The sequence below is a fragment of the Canis lupus genome, chromosome 14 (genome assembly GCF_011100685.1).
Source record: "Canis lupus familiaris isolate Mischka breed German Shepherd chromosome 14, alternate assembly UU_Cfam_GSD_1.0, whole genome shotgun sequence".
NCBI classification, from domain to species: Eukaryota; Metazoa; Chordata; class Mammalia; order Carnivora; family Canidae; genus Canis; species Canis lupus.
In genome coordinates this window covers 48,594,980-48,620,807 of record NC_049235.1, presented here as the reverse complement: position 1 = coordinate 48,620,807, position 25,828 = coordinate 48,594,980, and the positions used below count along the sequence as shown (strand labels likewise).

At 39.2% G+C, this 25,828-nt stretch overlaps 1 protein-coding gene across 3 annotated transcripts in view; it reads left to right on the top strand.

Annotated features, from left to right (window-relative positions):
• The window catches only part of ELMO1 (engulfment and cell motility 1), a 525,693-nt gene that overhangs the window by 172,082 nt on the left and 327,783 nt on the right, over positions 1–25,828 (top strand). For all 3 annotated transcript variants that reach the window (XM_038557346.1, XM_038557348.1, XM_038557347.1), the window contains 4 exons: positions 3,640–3,675; positions 14,179–14,278; positions 22,283–22,434; positions 24,774–24,852. In XM_038557346.1, the coding sequence (XP_038413274.1) occupies positions 3,640–3,675; positions 14,179–14,278; positions 22,283–22,434; positions 24,774–24,852 (367 nt within the window). The remainder of the gene's footprint in view (positions 1–3,639; positions 3,676–14,178; positions 14,279–22,282; positions 22,435–24,773; positions 24,853–25,828) is intronic.

The window sequence follows — 25,828 nt, the reverse complement described above, 5'->3', positions numbered from 1 at the left end:
CAATCTTCAAGACAGTGATTAGCAGGGACATTCAGGATGTGCTTGCACAAATGAGCTCTGCAGCTTCACTTTGGAAGTGAAAATGGAGATGAGAAGGGGTTACAGAGCCTGTTTAGAGAGGAAATGATCTTCTGCTAGGGAACAGAATGCCATACCTTAGGCTCAGGTGAGAGGCTTCTGGCCACCCTGAAACATCAACCTTATTATTTTTTTCCTGGTATGTTTCCTTAAAAAAAAAAAATCAGTATATTGAAAGAAAGAGAGAGAGAGAGAAAGAGACAGAGAACCTCAGGAAAAGAGACTTCATAACGAAAAGTTCCTCTTTGTTTATGCTTCATCTGAACCCAAAGTGAGGAAGTTGAGAAGAAGAAGCACTAGTCAGGGAGAAACTCTCAAGGCCAGAAGAGTCTGCTGTGGCAAGTGGAACACAGATAAAAACCTAAAGGTGCTCAGGCCCCAGGCCAGAAAGCTGTTGTGCAAATTTGCGGGGATAGCTTTATATATTCTAGATCCACATGAGCACACACAGGGACACAGATACACACACCTCTGCCCCCACATACACACTTATTTTGAACCAGTCTGTTAAACAATAAACTGAAGCATATTAAAATTTTTAAGAATTTATTTGAGCAAAAATCAATTAGAAGGGGTCAGTGCCGAACTGAAAATGGTTAGGAGTGCTGCACCCACAGGGGCCAAGGAAAAGACTTTTATAGAGAAGAGGAGGAAGCAAAGCAAAGCAATTGTTTGATTGTTGATTGATATCCAGCGTAAAGCCTAGCTGGATATTTGTGATTGATTGTCCATAGGTATCCGGGTTTTTTGGTAACCCTGTGGCATTCACGGGCTTAGATTTTGTCTTGTTTATATAGGCCCCTGGCCTTGGGACAACCTCAGTTAACAGCCTCCTTGCTTAATTAACTCAACAGTTCTGTGCTTACTGGAAGAGTTTCCAGATCAAGTTTCACACTCGTCTATGTTGTATCCTTGAACACAGAGCTCTAACTTCAGAAAGCACCTTGCACCAGTCTGCCCTGTCTTTATCTCACTCCGTGTGGAACTAGTCCTGAGTGGTTCCTTTTCTCTCGTGATGTCGGCACGTTTTAAGATTATAGTTCAGCCACTTTCAGAATATACTACAATTTGGATTTGTTAAAAGGCAATTCATTACAGGTGATTTTTAGGAAGAGATAAAAGCCTGGCTCTCATACAGATAGAAGAATGAGCATGTGTTAAAACAATTTTACTCATGTGATGTGAGGGAATTAGGCAGATGTTTTAACGGTTTCAAAACAAAAGTCAAAAGGGCACCAGTTTCTCTGGAGCAAAGGGTTTTGGAAATGAATTGCAAATGAAGGCAAAGGTGGCTTTTCACCTGTAAGAAGGAAGTCCATTAAATCACTACAAAATAGGACAAAATATACATATTCATCAATTAGCTACAACTTAGAGACAACCTGGCTGTCATCTGATAACTCAGAAGGATATGCACAGCTTCCCATTGGAACACGATTTTTTTTTCCTACAGGCTTATCCTGTATTGCTTTTTGTTGTAAACCCATATTACTCATCTTTGGCTGGAATATCACAGATGCCTTGTGGTTATTTTTTTTTTTTCATTGCATCCTGTTGATGGCACATGATGTCTGTTTGTCTTATTCCTGGTTTCATTTTGGCCAATTAAGAGAGTGTGTAACAGGGGTCTCTACTGTAACACTTTTACCCCACTTTGTAATTAATTAATAAATAATTTTGGAGTAGTTAGACCATGGAAGACAGAAAACAGTACAAGTCAGGTTTGTATGCATCCACCACCCCCACCCCCATGAGATGTGGTTCTTTAACAACACGGGCACACCACTCTTTGAAATGTGGACTCATTCGGTCCTGTTTAATTCAGTAAGCTGGAACCTGGCACTGCCGTCATTTATTTGGGTGCTGAGTCTGTTTCAGATCCGGCTGTGGAAGCTTCAAGCAGCCTTCTGTGTCCTTCTGACCTGTCTCCCATTATTCTTGGAGCATTTCATTCCTTCCTGGCCCAGTGAGCTGTTCTAGGCTTATCTAGAGCTTTCCTTGCCTCAGTCCTTCTACAAGGAGCCCTATTTCTTTTAGTGGATGGTAGTGTTTGGCCCTTGAAGAGGACCCAACCCCTGCTCAGGTCTGCCTTCCTGTGGTCACCTACTACTTTCACCCTGAGCAGTGGCTTTTTGAAGGAGGAAGGAGGGAGGGAAGGAAGCTAATGATGTTTTTTTTGTTTGTTTTGGTTTTTGTTTTTCAAAGGCAGGTAAAGGAAGGGGATGGGGAGGAGGAAGAAGATGGCTATATATGTTTTTACCGACCCCCTGACCCCCCTCCACCCCACCCCACCCCACCCCATCCCACCTGTGATTTACCAGAGACTAGATCTGATCTCCTTGTGGTCAGTTAGGTTTCTGAAGTGGTTACATTTTATGTGGATGAAAATGAAACTTAACTTCTTCTGAAGAGCCAAATCATTCATCAACCACTTACTGAGAATTTCTCTTCCATGTGCCTGACATTATGATACTGAGTCCCAGTGCTAAGACCCTGCCTTTAGGAAGCTGGAAGGTCAGTGAGATGTCCTACCTAAGTTATACGGTTGATGTTTCTCTCAGCGAGTGCAGGTGTGAGTGCCACCCTCAACCTGGTCCAGGAAGGGAAATCAGAGGTCAGGAAGGCTTCCCAGAGGAGAATTCACTAGAATCTGGTGAGTTTGGAGTAGGACTTAGCTAATTGGTCAGGCTGGTTAGCAGGGAAGAGTATTCAAAATGGAAAAATTTGGCAGATTGGAGGGATGGTAAGTGGTTTGATAGGATGAACATGACTTGTTTTCTTATCTTCTTGACCCCAGTTTTTGTAAGAAGCATAGTTGTCCTTTCTTGCAGACAAGATTTGTCTATTGCACATTTTCTTTTTTGCAGGCTACCATCACAGAGTCCCATTTGTTGTCCAAGACTATTGAAGTATCTTGGGATGTCTTACCTGCAAAGAGGCAATCTTTTCTCAAGAAAAGGCAAAGTAGAATTAGTGGGCATTTTCCCAAACAAAAATAATCTATTATTTCTTCATTGTTGAGCATATACTTAAGAACTGGTCTAAGTACTTTTTGGCTTTTGGCTCCATGTTTTTTCATTGAAAATGTACCCATTAAAGAAAAGAAAGAAAGAAAGAAAGAAAGAAAGAAAGAAAGAAAGAAAGAAAGAAAGAAAGAAAGAAAGAAGAAAGAAAGAAAGAAAGAAAGAAAGAAAGAAAGAAAGAAAGAAAGAAAGAAAGAAAGAAGAAAGAAAGAAAATGTACCCATTCTTATATCTAGGAATTTTCTCCCCATTGAACACATACACATTCTGATCCAAATGGAGTGTTCTGGTTGTGTTTACTCTTAAGTCAGTGCAGTGGGCTGGTGATAGTAGTTTAATTCTTGTCTTTTGATTGTTCTTTTCACTGGAGAACACCAATTTCTTACCTTAAATAATGTTTTGAAGTGAAAAAAATCCTTTACATCATGGCAGTTAAATCTCCCCCATATCTAATCCTGAGCTTTCTTCAAGATATGTTCTTTGTAAAAATTATTGCTTTCAAACATGCTTCTCATATGGTTTCTTTCAAATTTTGCAGACGATACCAGAAATTGCAGAAGATCATGAAGCCTTGGTAAGAATTTATGATCAATTAATATAGATGATGTAACACTTCCTTCTTCTCTTCATAATTGAACTCTGTCCTCTGACTGATTATATAACTATGCATCTAGATATTTTGAGTAAGTGAATTTTTTTTTGCTTCTTTGATGTTCTTATTAACAGGTTCTTCAAAAATTTATCCCCCCTCCTGCTTTTTTCTCTGCTTTGTGGTAGAAAGGATACTTTATGTTTGTTGCCACAAAATGATTACATCAGAGTTGCTATCCTCTTCCTGGAACAAAGCTAGGCATAATTTTATGTATTACTTTAAACAAAAACTCCCTTTTTTGTGGCCTGTGTGATGTTCAAAGTCAAAAATCTTTGATTTTCTTCAATGGCTCAGTATGAAAAAGATACACATTAGAAAAAATTCAGGATTGAAGTATGGAATGAAAATTATTTACTCGTAGTCTCAGGAAGTGCTCAGTTACCTATCAAGTGAACTGCATGATAATTGTGTTTGGAGATCTCAGAACTTCTTTTCTCAGAGTTTTTCCTCGTCAGTGCGTTTCTTATCCACTAAACAAGGTGAGTCCAAATAGGGTCTCACAAACCCTCTGCAGTAGGCAGAACAAATTTCCATTTTTCCAAGTTGTTAGGCAGATAATTTCAATTTAAGGAGCAAGACTGAACAGCATCTGAAAATGTGCACCTTAGTTTTTGAGTCTTCAGAGAAAATTCTGATCACCTTCAGGGTCTAATACTGGTCTTGAGTTATTCATCTTCTTCTCCCCTTCCCACATAGAAAAAAAGTGTACACTCTTTAGTTATCAAATCCTAATAAAGCAGAAAGCACTGTTGAGTTTTCAGGTTAGGTTTTTAAAATATTTTTGGTATGTAAATTTAATAAAGTAGAAATACTTAATGGTAATGGCAGCAGAAGCCATCTTTTATGAAGGTTTACTCTGTTCTGGGCACTGTCTAAATGTTTACACTCATTACCTTTGATTCATACTTGTATCCACCACACGAGATCAGTATAATGAGAATTATCTCCTTGATGCAGAAGTTAAAATCAGGTGGTGGAACTGGGACTCAAACTGAGTTTTTCTCTGACAACCTCGTACAACTTGCTAACATAGAGGAATTTGGAGGCTCTGAAGCCAAAGTAATTTCTTAAGCTTTATCTGCCAATAGTTTTAATCTTTTGGTATGTAGGGATGCTGGAAGTATGCCTACACATGGACCATGGTTTTCACTTATCTAACATAGACAAAATCAGTGCTCAGGGCCTTCATTCTGGTGTTGGCATAATATTTTAATTAGACTTCATACAGATAACAATTATAAAATCTAGACAAAGTAGTGTAAACAAAAACACCTAAATACAACTATTTGAAGAAACTGGATAGCAACCTAAAGTAGACAGGAAAAGGGAGGTCAATCCTTGAAAGAACAAATGGGCCTTGGATGAGATTTGTGTGTTTGTACTTTTTGCCTGAAGATAACCACTCATCCAGTTAGCATGGGGTGGTTGAAAGCCTCAGTCAGCCCCAAACTATTTCTTCTTAGTAACTTACCAAGACTGAGGCTTATGAGGGAGAATCCATGAAAAAAGGGAAGCTCAGAGGGTATGAGATCCCGTACCTACACATCTACATATACCCGCCTATAAACTCTGCCCAAAGTGGAAGTGTGAATGTACATGTGTGTAAGTGTGTATGTATGTGAGAACCCCAATGGGCCTGGTAAAGACAGCAACTAGAAATGGAAAGAACTGAGAAGAGATTTCAACTGCCACTCACTGCAGAATTTGGAGTTTGATTCTAGCTAGGTTTCTTTCTGCTCTAACAAAACATTCTTCAGAAGAACAAAACTGGATATTGAGACTTGACAATTTTATTCCCAATGTTCAGAGTATAATAAAGAAATTACTAGATATATGAAGAATAAGAAAAGATGACCCATTCTTAAGAAAAAAGTAAAGTAAGTAGTAGAAGCTGAGCCTGAGATGCCCCAGGTGTTGGAACTAGCAAATGAAGATTTTAAAGGAACATTTATAAATTAGAAGACAAAAATATTAGTGTAATGAGTGCACAGATGAGAAGTCTTAGCAGAGAAATGGAAACCATAAGGAATAACCAATTGGAAACTATAAAACTGAAAAGTATAATATTTTAAATGTATGGGAGTTGAAGAGGGCAGAAGAAATAGTAAACTTGAAGATGTATCAGCCCAAATTCCCTAGTCTGAAGACTGGACAAAAAGAGTAGTGAGTAATTGATCTGTGAGATGGTAACAGTTGATTTAAAATACATTTAACTGGGGTCTCAGAAAGAGAGGAAAGAGAGAATGAAGCAGAAAAATATTTGGGTTTCCAAAATTTGTTGAAAAACGTAAATGTATAGGGCTAAGAAGCTCAGTGATCCTAAGTGGAATAAATAGGAAGAAAACTGTATGTGGAAACATCATAGTCAAACCTCTGAAACTTAAGGATTTATTTACGTATTTTTAGAGAGAGAGAGAGAAAGAGAGATCGAGTATGAAGGAGGGTGGGGAGGAGAGGGGCAGAGGGAGGGAGAAAGAGAGAATCCCAGCTAGATGCTCCGCTGAGTGCAGAGCCCGACACGGGGCTCGGTCCCACAACCCTCATCATGACCTGAGCTGAAGTCAAGAGTCCCACACGCTTAGCTGAGGGAGTCACCGTAGGTGCCCTGAACTTCTGAAATTTTTTTTAAAATTTTTTTATTTATTTATGATAGTCACAGAGAAAGAGAGAGAGGCAGAGACATAGGCAGAGGGAGAAGCAGGCTCCATGCACCAGAAGCCCGATGTGGGATTCGATCCCAGGTCTCCAGGATCGCGCCCTGGGCCAAAGGCAGGCGCCAAACCGCTGCGCCACCCAGGGATCCCCAGAACTTCTGAAATTTAAAAATAAAAGGATACCTTGAAGGCAGAGAAAAACAGCTTATTACATTAAGAGAGTAAAATGAAAAAAAAAAAAAAAAAAAGAGAGTAAAATGAGAGTGGATTTCTCATTAAAACCAGTAGAGGCCAGAGGGCAACATTTTAGAAGTGCCAAAAAAAAAAAAAAAATCCCCCAAAACACAAACGAAAACTTGTCAAGCCATAATTCTTATCCAGTAAAAATATCTTTTGGAAATGAAGGTGAAATAAAGACACTTTTAGATGAAGGAAAACGAAGGTGGTTTGTCGTTAGCGGGCCTACACTATATAGGAAATATGAAGGAAGTTCTCCAGACTGAAGGGATGTGACACTAGACAGAATTCAAGCTCTATGGAGGGAAATTATAGAGATGTGGATAAATACAAAAGACAAGATAAAGTTTTTGTTTTAAAATTTTCTTCTATTTCTGGCGTGCTCAGTCGGTTAAGTGTCTCACCCTTGGTTTCAGCTCAGGTCATTATCTCAGGGTGGTGAGATCCCAAAATCCTGGGTCTGAAGCCTATTCAAGATTCTCTCCCTCTTCCTATGCCCCCTCCCACCCCCACATGCTTTCTTTCAAAAATAAATAAATCTTTAAAAATTTTTTTCTCATATTTCTTTAAAAAACATGTGACCATACAAAGCTAAAAGAAGGATAACTCAAAATGCAATAGAGGAATTAAAATGGACTATAAAAAATATTTGCTTATGCAAAAGAAGGTAAGGAAAGAAAAACAGAACAAAACGTAGTTGAGACAAACAGGAAATAAATGATAAATTGACTTAAACCTAATCATATCAATAATCAAGTCTAAATAGATTAATCACTACGATGAAAAGATTACAGATCAAATTTGAAAAAGCATGCATGACCCAGATATTTGCTATTTATAAGAGATGTCCTAGAAATGCAAAGGTGAATGTAGTTTGAAAGTTGGAAAATGCATAGGTATAAATGTGAATAATACATGTGATTGTGAATAATAATAATAAAACTAAGTTGTTTTATTAATAGCAGACAAAATAATACTTCAAAACAATATTTTGTCAGAAGTAAGGAAGGATAATTCATAATAAAATGGTTAACTTATTAGGAAGACATAAAAGTGTTAAATGTTTAGTTAATTTAAGATTTCAAAAAGCTTGGAACAAAAACTGACAACTAAAGGGAAAAATAGACAAATTCATAATAATAATTGGTATTTTAACACTGTCTTCTAACTTAGGAAAACTTGGCAAAATCAGGGTATACAGGATTTGATCAACACTATAAAGATCTTGGCTTTTTATATAGAGAGCATCACGTTCAACAGTAGCAGAATATGTACTCTTTTCAAATGCATGGGCAACGTTCCCCAAATAGACCTTATACTAGGCCATGAGAAGTCTCAAGAATCTTCAAATGATTGAAATTATACAGATTATATTCTTTGACCACAAGGAAATTGTATTAGAAATCAGTAACAAAAAATTTGCTGAAAAGCCCCAGATATTTGAAAATTAAAAGACACCCAGGAGTCAGGTAATAAACCCAGGTGAAAATGCAAATTTTTTGAATTGGATGATAATAAAATACAATATAGCAAAACAAAATCTGTGGATACAGCTAAAGCAGTGCTTAGAGGGAAATTATAGCCTTAAGTGCCTATATTGGGAAAGAATGGTTTTAAAAATCAATGATCTAATTTTCTACCTTAAGAAGGTAGAATAAATAAGTGTGAATTACATAAGTAGGGAAAGGAATAAAAAGAGGACCTATCAGTGAAATAGAAGACATATAAATAATAGAGAAAATTAAAGCCACAACTGATTATTTTTAAGTATTTAGTAGGAAAAAAGAAGAGAAAAACCCAAACATCAATACTAGGAGTAAAAGAGGAAATATTACTATAGGTTGCACTGCAGGTAAAGGATTATTGTGAATAACTTTATGCCAATAAATTTTAAATTTTAGATATCAAATGTGCCAGCTAATCAGACCATCTAATGAACACTGGTGCAAAAACCCCTGGCAACGTATTAACAGATAGAATCAAATGATATATAAATAGGATAATACATTGTGGCCAGTAAAGGTTTATCCCAGAAATGGTTTAATGTTTGAAAAACAGTCACTATGATTTAGCATTTAGTAAAACAAAGGCGAAGACTTAAGGAGAAAAATTTTTTTCATAGATACGGAAAATAATAGGTAGATACAGAAAAAGCCCTTCATAAATCCAACATCCATTCATAAAATTCTCAGCAATCTAGGAATAGAGGGAACTTCCTCAATCTGATAATGAGCACTTACAAACAAAAAAAAAACAAAAACAAAAACAAAAAAACGCATCATACTTAATGTTGGAGGACTGAATTCCTGCCAATCTCTGCCCTCTTAAAAACTGGGGATACAGTAAATATGTTTACTCTATACACTTGTGTTAACATAGTACTAGAGGGTTTAGCTATAGCAATAAGTCAAGAAAGAAAGAAAAGACATAATGATCAGAGAAGAAGGAGTAAAACCAACTCTATTCATAGAAGACATGACTGTCTATGTAGAAAATCACAAGGAATCTGTAAAGAAACTGTTAGATCTCATAATTTAATTTAACAAGGTTTTCAGGATACAGCATCAGTGTATAAAAGTGATGTATTGTTATACACTAACAGTCAACAACTAGAAAATGAAATTTAAAAAATTCCATTTGCAGAGTGTCACAATCATAAAATTCAAAGAAATAACTTTAACAAGAGACATATAATATCTGTTCACTGAAAAATAAATACATGGCTGAAAGAAATTAAAGACCTAAACAAGTGGAGAATATGCCATTTCCTGGAAGATATAATATTGTTAAGATAGCAGTTCTCCCCAAATAAACCTGTAGGTTCAATGCAGTAGGATTATTTTTAAGATTTATTTACTTACTATATATATAGAGAGAAATCATGAGCCCCAGGAGGGTCAAAGCGGGAGAGAGAGAGAGAGAGACAGAGAGAGAGGGGAAGCTGACTCCCCACTCAGTGGGGAGTCTGACGCTGTGGCTCCATCTCACGACCCTGAGATCATGACCTAAGCCAAAACCAAGAGTTGGCTGCTTAACCTACTGAGCCACCAGGTGCCCCCAATGCAATATGATTTTTTAAAAAGACATTGCAGACCAATCCTAAAACTTAAAGGAAATGTATAGCACCTAAAATAGCCGACACAGTCTTGAAAAAGCAACAAAGAGAAACCAAGTTGGAGGATTTCATTACCTGACTTCAAGACTTCCTAAAAAGTTATTGGGATCCCTGGGTGGCGCAGCGGTTTGGCGCTTGCCTTTGGCCCAGGGCGCGATCCTGGAGACCCGGGATCGAATCCCACGTCGGGCTTCCGGTGCATGGAGCCTGCTTCTCCCTCTGCCTGTGTCTCTGCCTCTCTCTCTCTCTCACTGTGTGCCTATCATAAATAAAAAAAAAAAAAGTTATTAACACAGTGTGATACTGGTGTGAGGCGATAGACAGATCAAAGAAATAGAATAGAGTCCAGAATTGATTTGCAGTTAAATTTTTAACAAAGGAGCCAAAAGAACGTTTGCACGCAGAAGGCATGCTATGAAATCTGAAGACCAAGGGAACGTCTAAAGGGTGATTTAGAAATGCATAACCTTTTATGTATATAATGTTTACCATATACAACAGGAAACATTTGGAAAAATTCAAAAGGCAGAGCAGAGCTATATTCATTAACTTTGGGAATTAAGGATCTAGTGAGTATGATGGATAGGATTTGTCGATAACTTTAAAAAGTGGCCTTAACTTGCATCTTATCTCCCCTTCTGCCTTGGGCATGGCACCCAACCGAAACATTTGGAAGCACTGTTCTTTTATAAATTTAGCAGCTTAAATTGAAATGCTTTGAGATTGGCTGAATTTTGTTGGAATGAAGATGGTCTCTACTGAGTTGATGAGAAACATTTATTTGAATCATTCCAGCACACATGGTGTGTTGGCTGTGACATGGCTCTCGACCAGCATGTAAAGTTTGCAGTCGGCTTAATTTGTGGCAGGCAGTACTGCAAAATCTTTAGCTTAGCACTTTATAAAAAACAAATAAACCAAACAAATAAAAGTGCTCCCGCATGTGCCATGTGGTGGCTTTATACTTGTAACCCTTTTGGCCTTGATCTTGTACACACAGCCTTGACTTCAGACACAGGGCCTTGGCTCCTGCCTTCTGTCTTTGGAGTCTGTGTCACTCCTCTAGGATTTAAAGTAAACATCTATGTCAGGGTTCGGTAAGGGCTTTTATAGCTGCATCATTTGAAATTAGGTGATTGAGTCACTTGGATTTGGAATGCAATAACATGTTAGCATGGACATCTTCTCTTTGCAATTGAGGTTTTGAGGTTGAATTACAAAAAATTCTCTCTTGTGGAAACCTTGTATGCCATCTAACAACGCCACAGTGAATTATACTTATGTCGTATGTGCTATAAATACGTATGTAGCATATTATATGTGTATATTTTATATTGTAATAATACAACACATATATTTGATATCTGTTATATATAATGTAAAAATAGAATATATATGATCGAAGAATATACATAGAATATATTAAAATATATCACATGTATAAATGAAATGTTATTAGGTAGTAGTTCTATAAAATTGGAATATAAATAATACAACATTTATATAAACTGTTATTAGATGGACCAAGGGAGCGATCCCCTGCTCTGGGCATCTTGGTTTGTGTTCTGGAAGAAGCTTCTCTCACTTACCAGTCATTCACACTGATGGATAACAGCAAAGCATATAAAGGCCTACCTGCAGTTGCAGAAATGGTGCTCCATGTCCTCCACAACCGTGGAGATTGAAATCCTGGCCCCAAAAGCAAAATGTGGATATTTGGAAACCAAATAATACTCTTTCTCTTTCTCTCCATCTTTCCTCCCAAGTCCTTGCATCCTGCCTGAGGAGTCCATGGGCAGAGCTCTGGAGCATTTGAGGAAGTGGGACAATCCCCAGGTGTTACTAAGGCCACTTGGATGATGGGCCCTTTTTATAATTTATAATACATTATAAAAATATAATTTATTTTTTGTTTCTAAAGTAGTTAAGGAAGACTAATCTATCTCTGTTCTCAGCTTTAAGTAGCTCTAGGGGATATAAAGTAAAGAGTTGGATTCCAATAGCTTTTTTCTTTGTCATTGTCTGTTTCATTGCTTGTACTGCGAGTGACAACACGAGGCTGTGTTTTGCACTGTATGGAGGCCATGGATGCCATTCTCCGATGTCGATGTCGTGTATAATGGGAGTCTCTTAGCCGTTGAGGTCTTTTAACTTGCCACATATATGCAAATGGCAACTATTAGTTACCATGTTTGTTTCCCCCCTTTCTAAGCAAAAAGGACAAAAAATATGCTAATGGTGTTTACCACTAATGCTATAATAAAAAAAAATACATTAGCTAATATCGTTTACTACTAATACTATACATTATTATGTAATAATATCTTCACAGTAATACTAATGCCAAGACGTTTTATTAATCTTACTAATTGCTTTAATACCTGGCTCTCTTATTTTCCTGAGGCAATTTCCTTTTTTATTTTTTTCCTCTGCATAATCTGACATCTGGATTTTCTTGTGATTCATTGTAGAAGGAGTTGTCTCTGGATTTTCTTTTTCTTTCTTTTTTTTTTTTAATTTAATCTTTCTTGATACTCTTTTTAACCCATTTTTCATCTTTCTACTTTTTTTTTTTTTTTTTTTTTTGGGTATTCTCCTTCAAGTAAACTTGGGTTTTCCGGTTTGGATATTTTGAGGGGCATGCCATCTAGGGAGAGCCCCTGTAAGATTGGTATTGCCAGTATGTGACTCTGAGAAGCCTTTAAAAAATGTATTTCTGACCTGAGTGGTTTGGCTCTCCTTGCCTTTTTTTTCTGCCCTGGACAGAGAATCCTTGACACAATGAAGGCAAACATTTGAAGATCATGAACTTCATTTACCTTTCTAGAAGATCACTTTTGCGTAATGATCATAGCTAACAATCACATGTTGCTACATATGCACTACACACTGCTGGAAAAGATTGAAGTGTGGTAGCTTGTTCTGTTTCCCCCAGAAATCCTAAGTAAGGTATCACCACCACCACTGGCATTTTTAAGAAGGAAACTGAGGCACAGCATGCATCAGTAACTTGCCCACTTTGAGTTGCAGCGGAAACTTGTATCTGATTCCAGACACCACCCACATAATGGTGTCTTTCTCTTGCACCCCATCCTCTCTGATCTCTAGTAGCTTGGGATCACGGTCTTCTCCTGAGAGCCTCACAGCCTCTGAAGTGATGCAGAAGGCCCAACCAAGGTCATCCCAGAGGCTGGGCTGAGAGCACTGGCCAGAAGGGAAGTTACGAAGCTGTTTTAAAAGAAATAGGAGACTGTTTTCTATTATTTTTGCTGAAAATAGTTGATAAGTTTCATTCTAAACATTCTATGAGACTTTGTAGTGTAACAATTGTGGCATGTAGGAGTCTAGAGACTCGAAATAGAACAACCAACTTTATTTTTTTTAAGTCTCAAGTGCATGAAATCTGTGAGATGGCATACATGGGCAGAAATCCCGATGGGCCTCATTCAGTGTACTTGAAGAGAGTACTTATTTTGACAGTTAACATTTATTATGGTGATAATTTACGGTAGAGGTGAGTTTCTGTAAGACTCTGAGTGTCTGTTAAGTGTTGTTTTGAGAGCATTAGAAACCAGGATATTGTCTTGTGAGGAACAAGGGTCAAGTTGTTTTAGAAGGATAGTGCTTTTGCCTGAGTGCATCTGATCTCTGTTCTGATTTCTAACCCATGCATTCAAACCTTCCTACAGCCTTCCAAATCACTGCAAGTCTGTGGCCAGCAAATAATCATTATTTTCACAGATATTCTATAGAGCCTATTAATAAGGATATAATGCTGGCCAGTGTAACATAGAAATGAGTACGCTCATTTACATATATATTACATATATATGTAATATTTGTATTGAGGTGTTTGTGTGTGTGTAAGCACTCACCTACACACATACACATACGTACATATGTATATAGACTACTCAGATCCTCTGCAAAGTGCTAGTGGTCTTACTAGAATTATTTCTAATTATTAGATACCCGTGAGTAATAAAAGAAGCACATTGCCCTCTGTTGGCTGAGAAGATTTTCTTTAAGCTACCATCTACTGAATGCTTATATGCTGTACGTTATTAAGTGCATTACAAGCAGCCCTGTGTTAAATAAGAATCATTATTCAGTTTTTCAGCCAAGCACACAGAGGCTCAGGGGGATTAGTTAATGGCCCCATATGACACAGCTCACCAGAGTGAGAGTCAGTATGAGTCCAGGTCTGTCGCACTGAGGCCCTAGCTTACTTTGCAAAGCTCACCTACTTTCTTCCCACTGACTCACATTTTTGAGGAAGTTTCCTATGGCCCAGCTGCTTATCCCAGTGATCTTTTACAGATCCGTTGCATTCACTTTTCTGAAGCTTTCTCACCTCTGTGTCTGTCCTCCTGCTCAGCTCTTGGTCCCATCTCCATTAATCCTCTTTGTGTTTTCCAGCTTTGGAGACATGCTGTCCTTCACCCTGACGGCCTTTGTTGAACTGATGGACCATGGGATAGTGTCCTGGGACACGTTTTCAGTGGCATTTATTAAGAAGGTAATGTAGCTTGTGATTTTTGAGATTCAAATTCCTTTCTTAGATATTTTGCTCTGCTTTGAGGATATTGCTTGGTGGTTTCCTTTCTTCTTTGTGTAACAGTTGGTGTGCCTGTTGAGAGTATTATGAATGTGGGGGTCTGGGCACTTAAATTCTGTGTGCAGATGACCTCGTCTCCCCACCAGGATCATAACGGCTTGTTCACGAGAACCTTCACTCAAGGGAAATCAAGGCGTCACGTTGTCAACACCACAGTAGTGGTCCCTGCTGTGTCCCTGTCCGGGACTCAGTTGTTCTCAAGACCTAAGTAGAGTTCCTTTTTAAACTTTCTGCCCTCAATCAGCTATTCAGGGAACAGAAAGAGGCAGAGTATAACTGATTTCCTACATGCCCGGGTTTAAAGCAGGGACGTAAGAGAAGGAGGTGTGCTTGGGTCCATGCTTCTTAGGTGGAGCCTGCTTGCTTGTTATCATGGGGCAATAAATGTCTCTGGGATCGATTGCTCCCTCTTTAGGAGGAAGCTAATAAAGGGGTGGGAAAGGTGGACTTGGTGTGGGAAGAGAGGGAAGAAGAGCTCCCACCATTCCCCACAGGTGAGTTGTGTAAAGACACATTTGCAAACCTACAATTCTGTTTCCTGTCATGTAACAACAAATAAATAGTCCTGCCTTTGTAACTGTTAAATATGACATTAAATAATGTATTATTTTTGCTATTTATTAATTTGTTAATTGATTTTCCCTCTCTTTGTAATTGTGAAATGGTTTCTAAGAATATTGGCATTTTTCTTCCTGTTGTATTGGGAGTGAAGAGATGTTTGGAATTCATACATTTCTAAGTATAGATTTCTGGGAAGGGTTATGTGAAATAAAGACTTTCCAAGAATCTGTGCAAAAGCTGGAAAGTCAAAGCAAAATCCAGAAGAATCACTTGATCAACATTCTATGTTGAAATCATGATAGGCTTTTGGAAAGTTGCACAAAGTAGTATAGAATATTCCCATATACCTTCATCTAGTTTCCCCTAGGTTAACATTTTGCATAATGATGGTACAATTCCCAAACTAAGGAATTAACAGTGGTGCAATACTATTACCATTATTTGATTTCACCAGTTTTTAATGTCCTTTGTCTGGTTAAGGATCCAATTTGGGATCCCACATTGCATATAGTTGTCTTCCAATCTGACAGTTCCTTGTTTTTTCCTGAATTTTCATGACTTTTGTTGAGTACTGGTCAGTTATTTTGTAGAAATCCAAATCAATTTGGATTTGTTTGATATTTGATGGTTTAAATAAGGTGATGCATTTTTAAAAGATTTTATTTATTTATTCATGAGAGACATAGAAAGGGAGAGAGAGAGAGAGAGAGAGAGAGAGAGAGAGAGAGAGAGAGAGAGGGGTAGAGGTAGAAGCAGGCTCCATGCAGGAAACCTGATGTGGGACTTGATCGCGGAACTTCAGGATCATGCCCTGAGCCAAAAGCAGACACTGAGCCACCCAGGTGTCCCAAGGTGATGCATTTTTGGCAAGAATACCAGAGAAATAATACTGTGTCCTTGTCAGCTCATTGTATTAGGGTCCATGCTGTCTATATGTGTTAGTAATGGCGGTGTTGACCTTGATTATGTTGTTGAGGTGGTATCTGTTGGGTCCCCTCACTGTGAAGTTACTCCTTCTCCTTTTGAAGTTAATCAGTATCTTGAGGGGGAAACAATCTTGAATTGAAGGGCACAGGAGAGCCCCTGTGGTTGAATGAGGGTGTTGGGAATGGAAGCCCCACAGATTGCATGATGTTGCATGTTTATTTCAGACAAAGAGCTGATTGGGAACTCAGGGCCTTCTCAACAGACCTCTGAATTTTCTTTCCTTATATAAGGGCATAAAGCCAAAGGAGATGATTAATGGGAACCACTAGAAAAGGAAGCCTCTTTTTGCCTGTATTATTCAGTGATACAAATTGCTAAAGAGTAAAGAAACAACTGTAGATGAGAAAGCCAGAGAAATTTAAACCGTAAATTATAAATGCAAAGAACAAATTGCTGTGTTTTGTCTTTCTAGGATAAAAGATCTAGAGAAGTAAGTTCAAATTGGAAATTGAGTTTTGTGGATTTTTCATACTTAACAAACATTTTATCCCATTCTGGATTTACGGCAGGCCTTTCTTTGCTACATTCAAATTGCCTTGCCTGTCTGTTGTTAGAGACTCTTTGGCTCTAAAAATAATGCTGTCCTGAATGCAAATTCCTTGAAGTTGTGTTGTGCTTTCATCCACAGTATCTCTTGTGATCTCACAGCAATCCTTTCCAGAATAGAATAGGCCGTCTCGCTATTCCTGGTCAGGAGGCAAGGATGCAGTCAATGGCTTGGGGAGGTTAAGTGATGTCACAGGGAGTGAAGTGTTATCAGTCCCATGGTTAAGGGCTTCTTCCCCCATGTCATGCACTTGTGCTTTCAAGTGGTGGAAAAAATAGCTCCTGAAGACTTGGTGAACTGGCATCGCCTCTGTTCAGCCCTCCCTGACCTCACTGGTATGGAGTTAAGTGATTTCTTCTCCTCTCCATTCTCCTTGGATCTCTTCTTTGCCCTTGTGCTAACACTCACCACATTCTGTGAATTCTTTTTTCTTTTTACTGGCTCCCAGTAGACCATGAGTCCTAGGAGGCTGGCATCACAGCTTTCTGCATGACTTTATCTTTGGGACCTGGCACAGAGTAAGACATTAATATGTTTCTGTGAAGTGAATGAATGAAATTTGTTTTGGAAGCATTTTTTTTTAAGCCCTAGAACTTGAAGAAGAGAAGGAATATAATGACATTGCATTTAAATATATTTCAAGTCAAATTGCAGTCATGAATGGAAAGGAAGAATATCAATAATTTAATACCTAACTACTTAAGAAAATGGTTCTCACTCACTAAAATTAAATAAAAAAGCATCTAAGGAAGCAAGGACTAGCAGTCTTGGCAGTTTAAAGAGAAAACGAAATATTTTCTCAAAAAGCAATACATTTAACAAATCTCATGTTCTCAATCCTGGTCACATTCTCTTTCTCTTGCATTGCTACTTAGACCTCAGTCCCTTTGTGTGAATCTGAAAAATGGTCATCAGAAAATGACTTTATAATTGATAGTTTTTGTAAGGTTAACTTTTTTTATTCATTAGCTGGATCAAATTCAGCACTTTGACAACCCAGGAATTGTATGCAGGCAACTGTCTTTTAAATGGAGCTTTATCTCGACAAAACTCAACTAGGAAATACACTGACAAAAGATGCTTATCTCTGTGGTCCAGACTTGGCTTCCTATTAATGCCAAATTCATACCACTTTGGAGAAATATATTTTTCCCTGCCAGCCCCTGTCTTCTTCTTTATTGTTTTCTTATGTGGGGATCTAAATTCTAGTTTGCAGACTTTGTCTGCAATAAGTAAGGTCATTCCATAAACATTTGAAACATGGAATCCCTTGATGCCAATATATAATGTTGCTTTTTAAAGATTGCTACTTAGGGAGAAGGTAGGAAAGTATGGAGAAGAAAGAAAAGAAAACCAAAACAAAATAAAACAAAAAAACCATAGAACTTCCTGTATTGCGATTTGGTTTTCCCCTAGCCAAATACAACACCAGTGCCTTTTCTTGGAAGGAGTGTTTCATACAAATGCTCTTACACCCTTGGCTCTGCAGGAGGGCCTGGTTCGCTCTATGGTGTTCTCGGTGCCTGGACAAACATCCAGCCAGTTCTGTTTAGATACCCAGTAATTTTTACCTCTTAAAAACTTGAGAGATTTATGGGCCTGTGCCCAGATAATTTAAAATATGGCAATGGAGCTGCATGCTCTCTCTATGGTTCTTTTTAGTTTGCACGGGAGAATTTTAAGATCTCATTCTAAGTTATTCTAGGAGGTGTTTATGTGATTTTAATAGGTTATGTCATTGATTCATGCACTGTGATGCTCTTGGCTTCTTAGAAGCCATGCAGTTACTCTTCTGTATTATTTAGGTAACATTTTTAAGTGAATGGAAACATGTGGAAGTAGTATATACACTTATGCTGACTCTTCCTACCTCTTCTTTCTTGTGGTACAGTCTTACTTTCATGCAGCTGTGCGTTGGCTCATAAGGGCTGGCTCACCTGTGTCGGCCAAAAGTGTAGTTACGGAGCTGGGGATAATCTAAAGGCAAAGAAAGTCATTATTGATTATTTTTGTTGGGGGAGGGTATGGGAAGACAAGAGAAATTAAAATTTAACCAGAAAATCTTTAATGCTCTGTAACTATACTAAGACCCGTAGTTTTAAAAATAGAGAACATAACATTTGTATTTTTATGAATTTGTATGTGCACTAATGAGGAGCCTGTCCACAGACATTAGGTTCACTCAGCACTGATGCCTTGGTTATTAGAACTCCTTAGATGAAAATATTGGGTCATTTAAATGTCTGGTTAAAACAACTGACACATAAAGACAAAAGATAGAAATTAGTTTAAAAACACCACTAGTATCATCCACAGACTTGTATGTAGGTCTCTAATGTTTTGCATGCCTGCTATCTGCTCGGCAGTACTCAGCTAAGCATGCTACAACAAACTGCTCCTTCTGTAGCCTGCATCAGGATTGCTCAAATGACAGTTTCTATACATCACAAAAGAAGTGAAATAATAGAAAAGATTAATATTAAAAAATATTTTGATGAAAGCAAGAGATTAATCATATGGGAGAGAAATATATATAAATAACCAATGGAAATGGAATATGTATGTGGAATTCAAATATGAATGAATTAAAATAAAGACCACGAACTATTTTACGAACATTGAGCAAGCAAGCCCCTTCGGAGCATGATCACCAGTAATTTGTAGAGAACTGTGAAACCCATTATGAGAAGGTGTACTTTGTATCAGCAAACACTGAGAGTTCTGGTTGGATATTTAGAGAAAGGAAATATTATCAAAAGGATATGTATGGAAGGAAAGGATAAAATTGTATCGGAAGGGAATCTCGAACAGAGAGGAAAGTAATGAAGATGCTTAGGAATCCAGGAATGAGTTGGATCCTGGGCCAATGTTGTACATGTATACCTGAATGCGTATCAAAGGGGAGACATCACAAATGTGTTCACAGGGATAGAGCACAGGAGACTGGGACTCTGAATCACTAATGATTATGACAAATTTGGAAAAAGGTGATCACTGAGGGAGGAGGATTAAGAAGACAATGAGTGGGGCGCCTAGGTGGCTCAGTGGTTGAGCATCTGCCTTTGGCTCAGGCCATGATCCCGGGATCCTGGGATCGAGTCCTGCATCAGGCTCCCCATGGGGAGTCTGCTTCTCCCTCTATGTCTCGGCCTCTCTCTGTGTCTCTCATGAACACATAAATAAAATCTTAAAAAAAAAAAAAAAAAGACAGTGAGATTGGTTTTCACACCATTTCATTTTAGGCTTTGTTGGATATCTAAATGGAGCTATACTTTTAGATGCCAAGAATAAGCAATTAACATACTTTATAGTAAATGGCTTTTTATCTCTGTCTTTGCTAGACTATAAAGTCCTTAAAGGTCAAAATCCTGTGGATTTTGCTTATTTCTCTATTTCTAGATCCTAGGACAGTGTAAGCCTATTTGGTGGTACCCAATCCATACGTATGACTTGGATGAGTGAGAAGAGAGTGCAAAGGCTGAAGGGTAGGGGAGGGAGTCTTGACAGTAGGCTCTCAGGTGGGAGATTCTCCATGAATCCTTTGAGGTACATCCAAATTGACTAAATGGGGCAGCCCCGGTGGCCCAGCGCTAAACCGCCGCCTTCGGCCTGGGGTGTGATCCTGTAGACCCCGGATCGAGTCCCACGTCCGGTTCCCTGCACAGAGCCTGCTTCTCCCTCTGCCTTTCTCTCTCTCTCTCTCTCTGTCTCTGTCATGAATAAAAAACAAAACCCAAATTGACTAAATGGGGACAAGAGAAGAAGCATGGCTGGAGGAATTAGTGCCGAGAAAACCGGAAGCATCCTCATCAACAAACTTCTTTGTGAATTCTTCAGTTTTTTTAATAAGTGCCAGGAATTGTGCTGTAGCATGTGATAATGGAAAATGGTTGAGGTGATGTCAAGGAGGAAGCTGAGGAATTGGCATTCTGTTTAGAAGAGGTCTAAGGGACGTGTTAAATCATGAGCTCAGGGTGAGGGTAATTGGATTTTTGTCAGAAAAGAAGATGTGGTTTATGTATACAATGGAATATTACTCAGCTATTAGAAATGACAAATACCCACCATTTGCTTCAACGTGGATGGAACTGGAGGGTATTATGCTGAGTGAAGTAAGTCAGTCGGAGAAGGACAAACATTATATGTTCTCATTCATTTGGGGAATATAAATAATAGTGAAAGGGAAAATAAGGGAAGGGAGAAGAAATGTGTGGGAAATATCAGAAAGGGAGACAGAACGTAAAGACTGCTAACTCTGGGAAACGAACTAGGGGTGGTAGAAGGGGAGGAGGGCGGGGGGTGGGAGTGAATGGGTGACGGGCACTGGGTGTTATTCTGTATGTTAGTAAATTGAACACCAATAAAAAAAAAAAAAGATTTGAAAAAAAAAAATAATAACGGAAAAAAAAAAAAAAAAAAGATGGCCTTAGCTTGGTAGATTTGACAAAGGGGAGCAGATTGTGAGCATTAAGGCAAAGGCTTGCCAGGGACAGTAAACACATTGGAGGAGTTTATTAGCCATGAAAGGAGCTCAAGCAGCCTTCTGAGAATCTTAAAATTCTCGTACTCTTCCTGTACTTTATTTATTATAAAATAATAGCTTTTTGGAATATAAAATGGTAATATTACTATTACTACTTCCTGTCGTGTGTTCCCCACCCCTGAAATCTAGACGTATCTGGGGGCAGAGAGGGTATTGGTATCTGTCCAGCTACCCCTACTTTCACCAGGGAATCATCAGCTAGAAACAGTGGAGATGGGCACCGCAGTTGCCATGGGCACCTTTGCATTTTCTCTTGTCCAAGGGTGGAGGGGGAGATGAGGAGAAGGGGTCATTGGGATAGCAGAAAGGAAGAAATTAGTGTCGATGGGGGACGAGAGCAAATGTCAATTTGTCATGGAACCAAATTATTTAGCTTTTAAGAAAGCAGTCATTATGTTGATGTAATAACAGCCTTTTCGTGTGAGTTGTCAACAGATAGTAATAACTTTTAATGAGGCCTCTAAAATAAAACCTTTATGGTACCCACGTGTTTGGGTTACTGTGATCCATTATTCTAACCCTTATTTTACTTCCCTCTTACATTGTGATTTATTATGTTTGACGCCTCGGTGATTAATTCCTTGGGGAATACATTTTAGTGCTTAAGCTATTATTTTAACTTTTAGCACTGCTAATTTAAATATTTTCCTGTGTGCTAAATTTGAGATGAGAAGAATTTGTTTTAACCATAAGAAATTGGAGAACGGGGGAAAGAGCATCTCATCGTGGAATAACAAGGAGAATAGCCAGTGACTGAGAAGTTGCCAGTTGAATTGTGTTGACAAGTGTGATTTGTGTGAGTCCCTTAAGAATGTAACAGGGTCATAATACAAACATAAAAATCACACATTGTGTGGGTGAAGGAGTAGCCTGGGAATGGAAGGGGATGGCTATTAGTATATGTTGAAATTACTGCCTCAAAGAAATGCAGGAGTCCTTACAATATATGTGTGGAAACCATCTGCCTCTGAAAGCTAAAACCCCGAAGAAAAATCCCAGAAAAACCAGACAATAATTCCTTGAAACTGTCTGCTTTTGAGGATTATTATTAAATTATAGAAATAAGATATAAATAGTGCTTTGTAGTAATATGAGCAATCATCGCTGACTTGATGTGTTTCTTACTATTCCGCTCTAATTCCAGATACGTTTCTTCCTGTGTCTGGTGTTTCTTAAGCGAGCTCCTGATTTACTTGATTAGCTCCCTTCTATGCTTCTATGCTCTGTTTACCACGAGTGGTCAATTGTGTCCTCCTTGGATTTTCAGATAGCAAGCTTTGTCAACAAGTCAGCCATGGACATCTCAATCCTGCAGCGGTCCTTGGCCATTTTGGAGTCAATGGTGCTCAATAGCCACGACCTCTACCAGAAGGTGGCTCAGGAGATCACTATCGGCCAACTTATCCCACATCTTCAAGGGTAAGCATGCTGTCACCACCCATGTGGAAAGGGGGAATGGTTCTGGTAGACAACCACCACAAAGCCCTGGGAAAGGTTTTTGGTTGGTTCAATTAAAAATGCAGAAAAGGAATCCTGATTTGGCATCAAGCCACACCATGTCCCATCCCCATCCCCACCACACTAAAATGGCTCAGCAACAGGCCTCTGGGGATGGAGTGGGGGGTCCCATACCTGTTCTTGGCACCCTTCTGTCCCCAGTGGTTCTTAGTAGGCAATCAATTTTGATGAATGTTGGTAGATACTGCTAGAGTTTTATGTTTAATGTCATAGGACAATTTGCTGTCTTAAGTTCTCAACAGCATCTTTCCTTTGTCATTAAAAATAGCACTTTCTGTGTCATAATGAGTCTTTTCATAGATAATTAGGAATTTTTAAAGGTAGGCTTCTTTCTTAGGCTCAAGGTGATTAAGGCGACCTTCTTTTGTCTTTTATAAGGTGTGTGTTTTATCTCCGGAGGCTTGAGCTATAAGGCAAGGCCCTTAGCAGCCTGCAAGCTTTGGGGCTCTCTCTCTTGTCTCCACTCAGGTAATTAGTAAGATTGTCCCTGAGAAGAACACCACTGTACAGTGCTATTTTATAAATTAAAATATGTGGAGGTGCAGGTGGCACCAAACCCCCTGAGGTGGCTTAGTCAGTGAGTTTATTGAAAGGATCCTGGGGGACTTTATAGAAACCAGGAATGACTTAAGTAGCTAAGCCTTGAGAAGGACAGAAACTACGGCTTCCTTGGAGTGGGCACAACAGGCTTTTTCTCAAGTGTACTGATTGGCACTAATGTGACTTGGTTCCCAGCATCTGCCACCCTGCTCTCTCAGGTCCCATTTGAAAATTCTCAAGAGGAAATATAATTGGCCTGTTTGGGTGGGGGATGTGGGCCGGGGATGTGAGGGTATATTCAGTAGTTCTCAATATACCCAAAATGTTAACTGTTGTGTGTATTATGTCTACCAAAGTGCATTAGATGTTTCCTTCATGTGGGAGGGGACATGGTGACCACAATGTAAAATTTTAAATCATACAAGCTGTGGACTCTGGCCTCAGGGAGAATGAGCACATGCTCTTTTGTGTGAAACCTCTCTAGAAATAATTTTCGCATTTCTCTGAATGTGAAATGTATTAATTCTACAGTCTGTGTCTTTTCTCTGAATCTCAAGGGCATACTTGGCATTCACAGTGTGCTTTGCCAAAGCAGAGAGTTTCTTATTTGGCAAGTGTCGCGCTGAGGATTTTATATACATTAACTCATTTTATCCTAAAAGCAACACCGTATATTAGTGTGTTCTTACCCGGTGTTACAGATCAAGAAACTGTTTTGGGGACACCCTGTGAACTCGTGCAAGGCCAGCCAGCCAGCCTGCGGTGTACTGGGCTTTGGATTTCATCCTGTCAAAGCCCGTGTTCCACACTTTGCCTCTCCCTAAATTATTTCTGAATGCAGCTCACTAGCTGTTTTGTTTATGCCTGGGGTCCTTCCTATTTACTGTTTACCACACGCTTCTATAGAATTTTTTTCTTCCTTTGGAATTTCTAATTTCATTTCAGCAAGTTTATAAATTTTGAAAACAAAAACCTATTCTTTTTTGTTATTAAAAAGTTTCTATTTGGAAATAGGTTTTTAGACTATGTCCAATCATTGCCATGGAGGCAAAGCAGTTTCCTATGTAATAAGTCCAGGAGTATAGGGATACCCAATTCTAGTCCCAGATAATACTTCATGCATCAGACAGAAAATCACATTCACCCTGCCCCCCACCATGTACAACCCCCTGGGTTCATGTTTTTAAGCCTAGCAGAGGAGAAGAGGAGAGAGCTCACTGACCACCTATACTTTCTGGGTGATCTCCACTAAGCAGTACATTGTCCAGCCAGTAATAGTAATTGTCTACCCCCGCCCCCCCCATCCTCACCCTCCCACTGTATCTCCTTTCTCATGATGGTTGAAATATATTCTCACTCACTTGCCAACTGCATTTTCTAGGCCATGCCTTTCTCTCTCATCTTTTTTAGAGGGAGATCATGACCCTTATCATGGTCTAATTCAGAGATAAACTATTCTTTTTTTAAAAAAAGATTTTATTTATTTATTCATTCATGAGAAACAGAGAGAGAGAGAGAGAGAGAAAGAGGCAAAGATACAGGTAGAAGGAGAAGCAGGCTTCCTATGGGGAGCCTGATGCAGGCCTCTATCCTAGGACCCCGGCATCCTAACCTGAGCCAAAGGTTCAGGGCTCAACCACTGAGCCACTCAGGCACCCCACCTATTCTAACTTTCTGTATTATTTCATGTGTCTTTACAGGACAGATCAAGAAATCCAAACCTATACCATTGCAGTGATTAATGCACTTTTCCTGAAGGCCCCTGATGAGAGAAGGCAGGTAAGTTGCATTTCTTTTGTTTGAAGACTGTACTCAGGGCTGGCAACTTTCAGGGCAGTGAGTGCCCTCTTGTTCCCATCCTGGGCACTCCTTGGGCATCCCCGCTGCTCTGCAGCTTAGCTGGCCAGCCTGGGATCATTCACAGATCTGGTGGGAACTAGGTAGAGATGCGCAAGCCCTTGTCTCAGGAAGAATGCTAGGAATGTTCCAGAGGCAGAGTCCTTTCATCAATGAAACCCAGCGTAGAAGCTAAAAACATAAAAAGATGAAAGCATTGCTCCTGTGGTAGAAGCAGAGGTAGGAGCCCTGAGAGCTTCTGTGATGCCATTGAATGCTCCCTAGGGCAAGGGAGGTGTTGCCCCTATTTTCCTGATGAAGACATTGAGACCCCGAGAGGTGTCTCGCTTCGCACATGGAAGTTTAGATGGAAAGGATAGGAGGAGAACACACAGTTTGCTGCTACTGGTTGAGATAACTACTTATATGTCAGGGGGGCTCTTTGCTGTGACATTTCTGATGTCCATGTGTGCATGTGGCCGGGGGCGGGGGGGCGGGGTTGAAGAGCAACACATTTCCCTTCCTCTGCTCAAACAAGAGAAGGAAACCCCTTAGATGTGAAACCCATCCTTTGTGGATCTTTGGTTCTTCTGCGTTGAGGTAAAGATCATCGTAGAGGGAGGTGTGGAAGGAGTTGATTCTTTTTTTTTTTTTTTTTTTTTTAAGGTATTTATTTATTTATTTGTGATAGTCACAGAGAGAGAGAGAGGCAGAGACACAGGCAGAGGGAGAAGCAGGCTCCATGCACCGGGAGCCTGACGTGGGATTCGATCCCGGGTCTCCAGGATCGCGCCCTGGGCCAAAGGCAGGCGCCAAACCGCTGCGCCATCCAGGGATCCCTGATTCTTGTGTGTCTTGGAACATAGCTTGCACCTCACAATCTATTCATGTTGTTTTTTTTTCCGTCAAGATAACATAT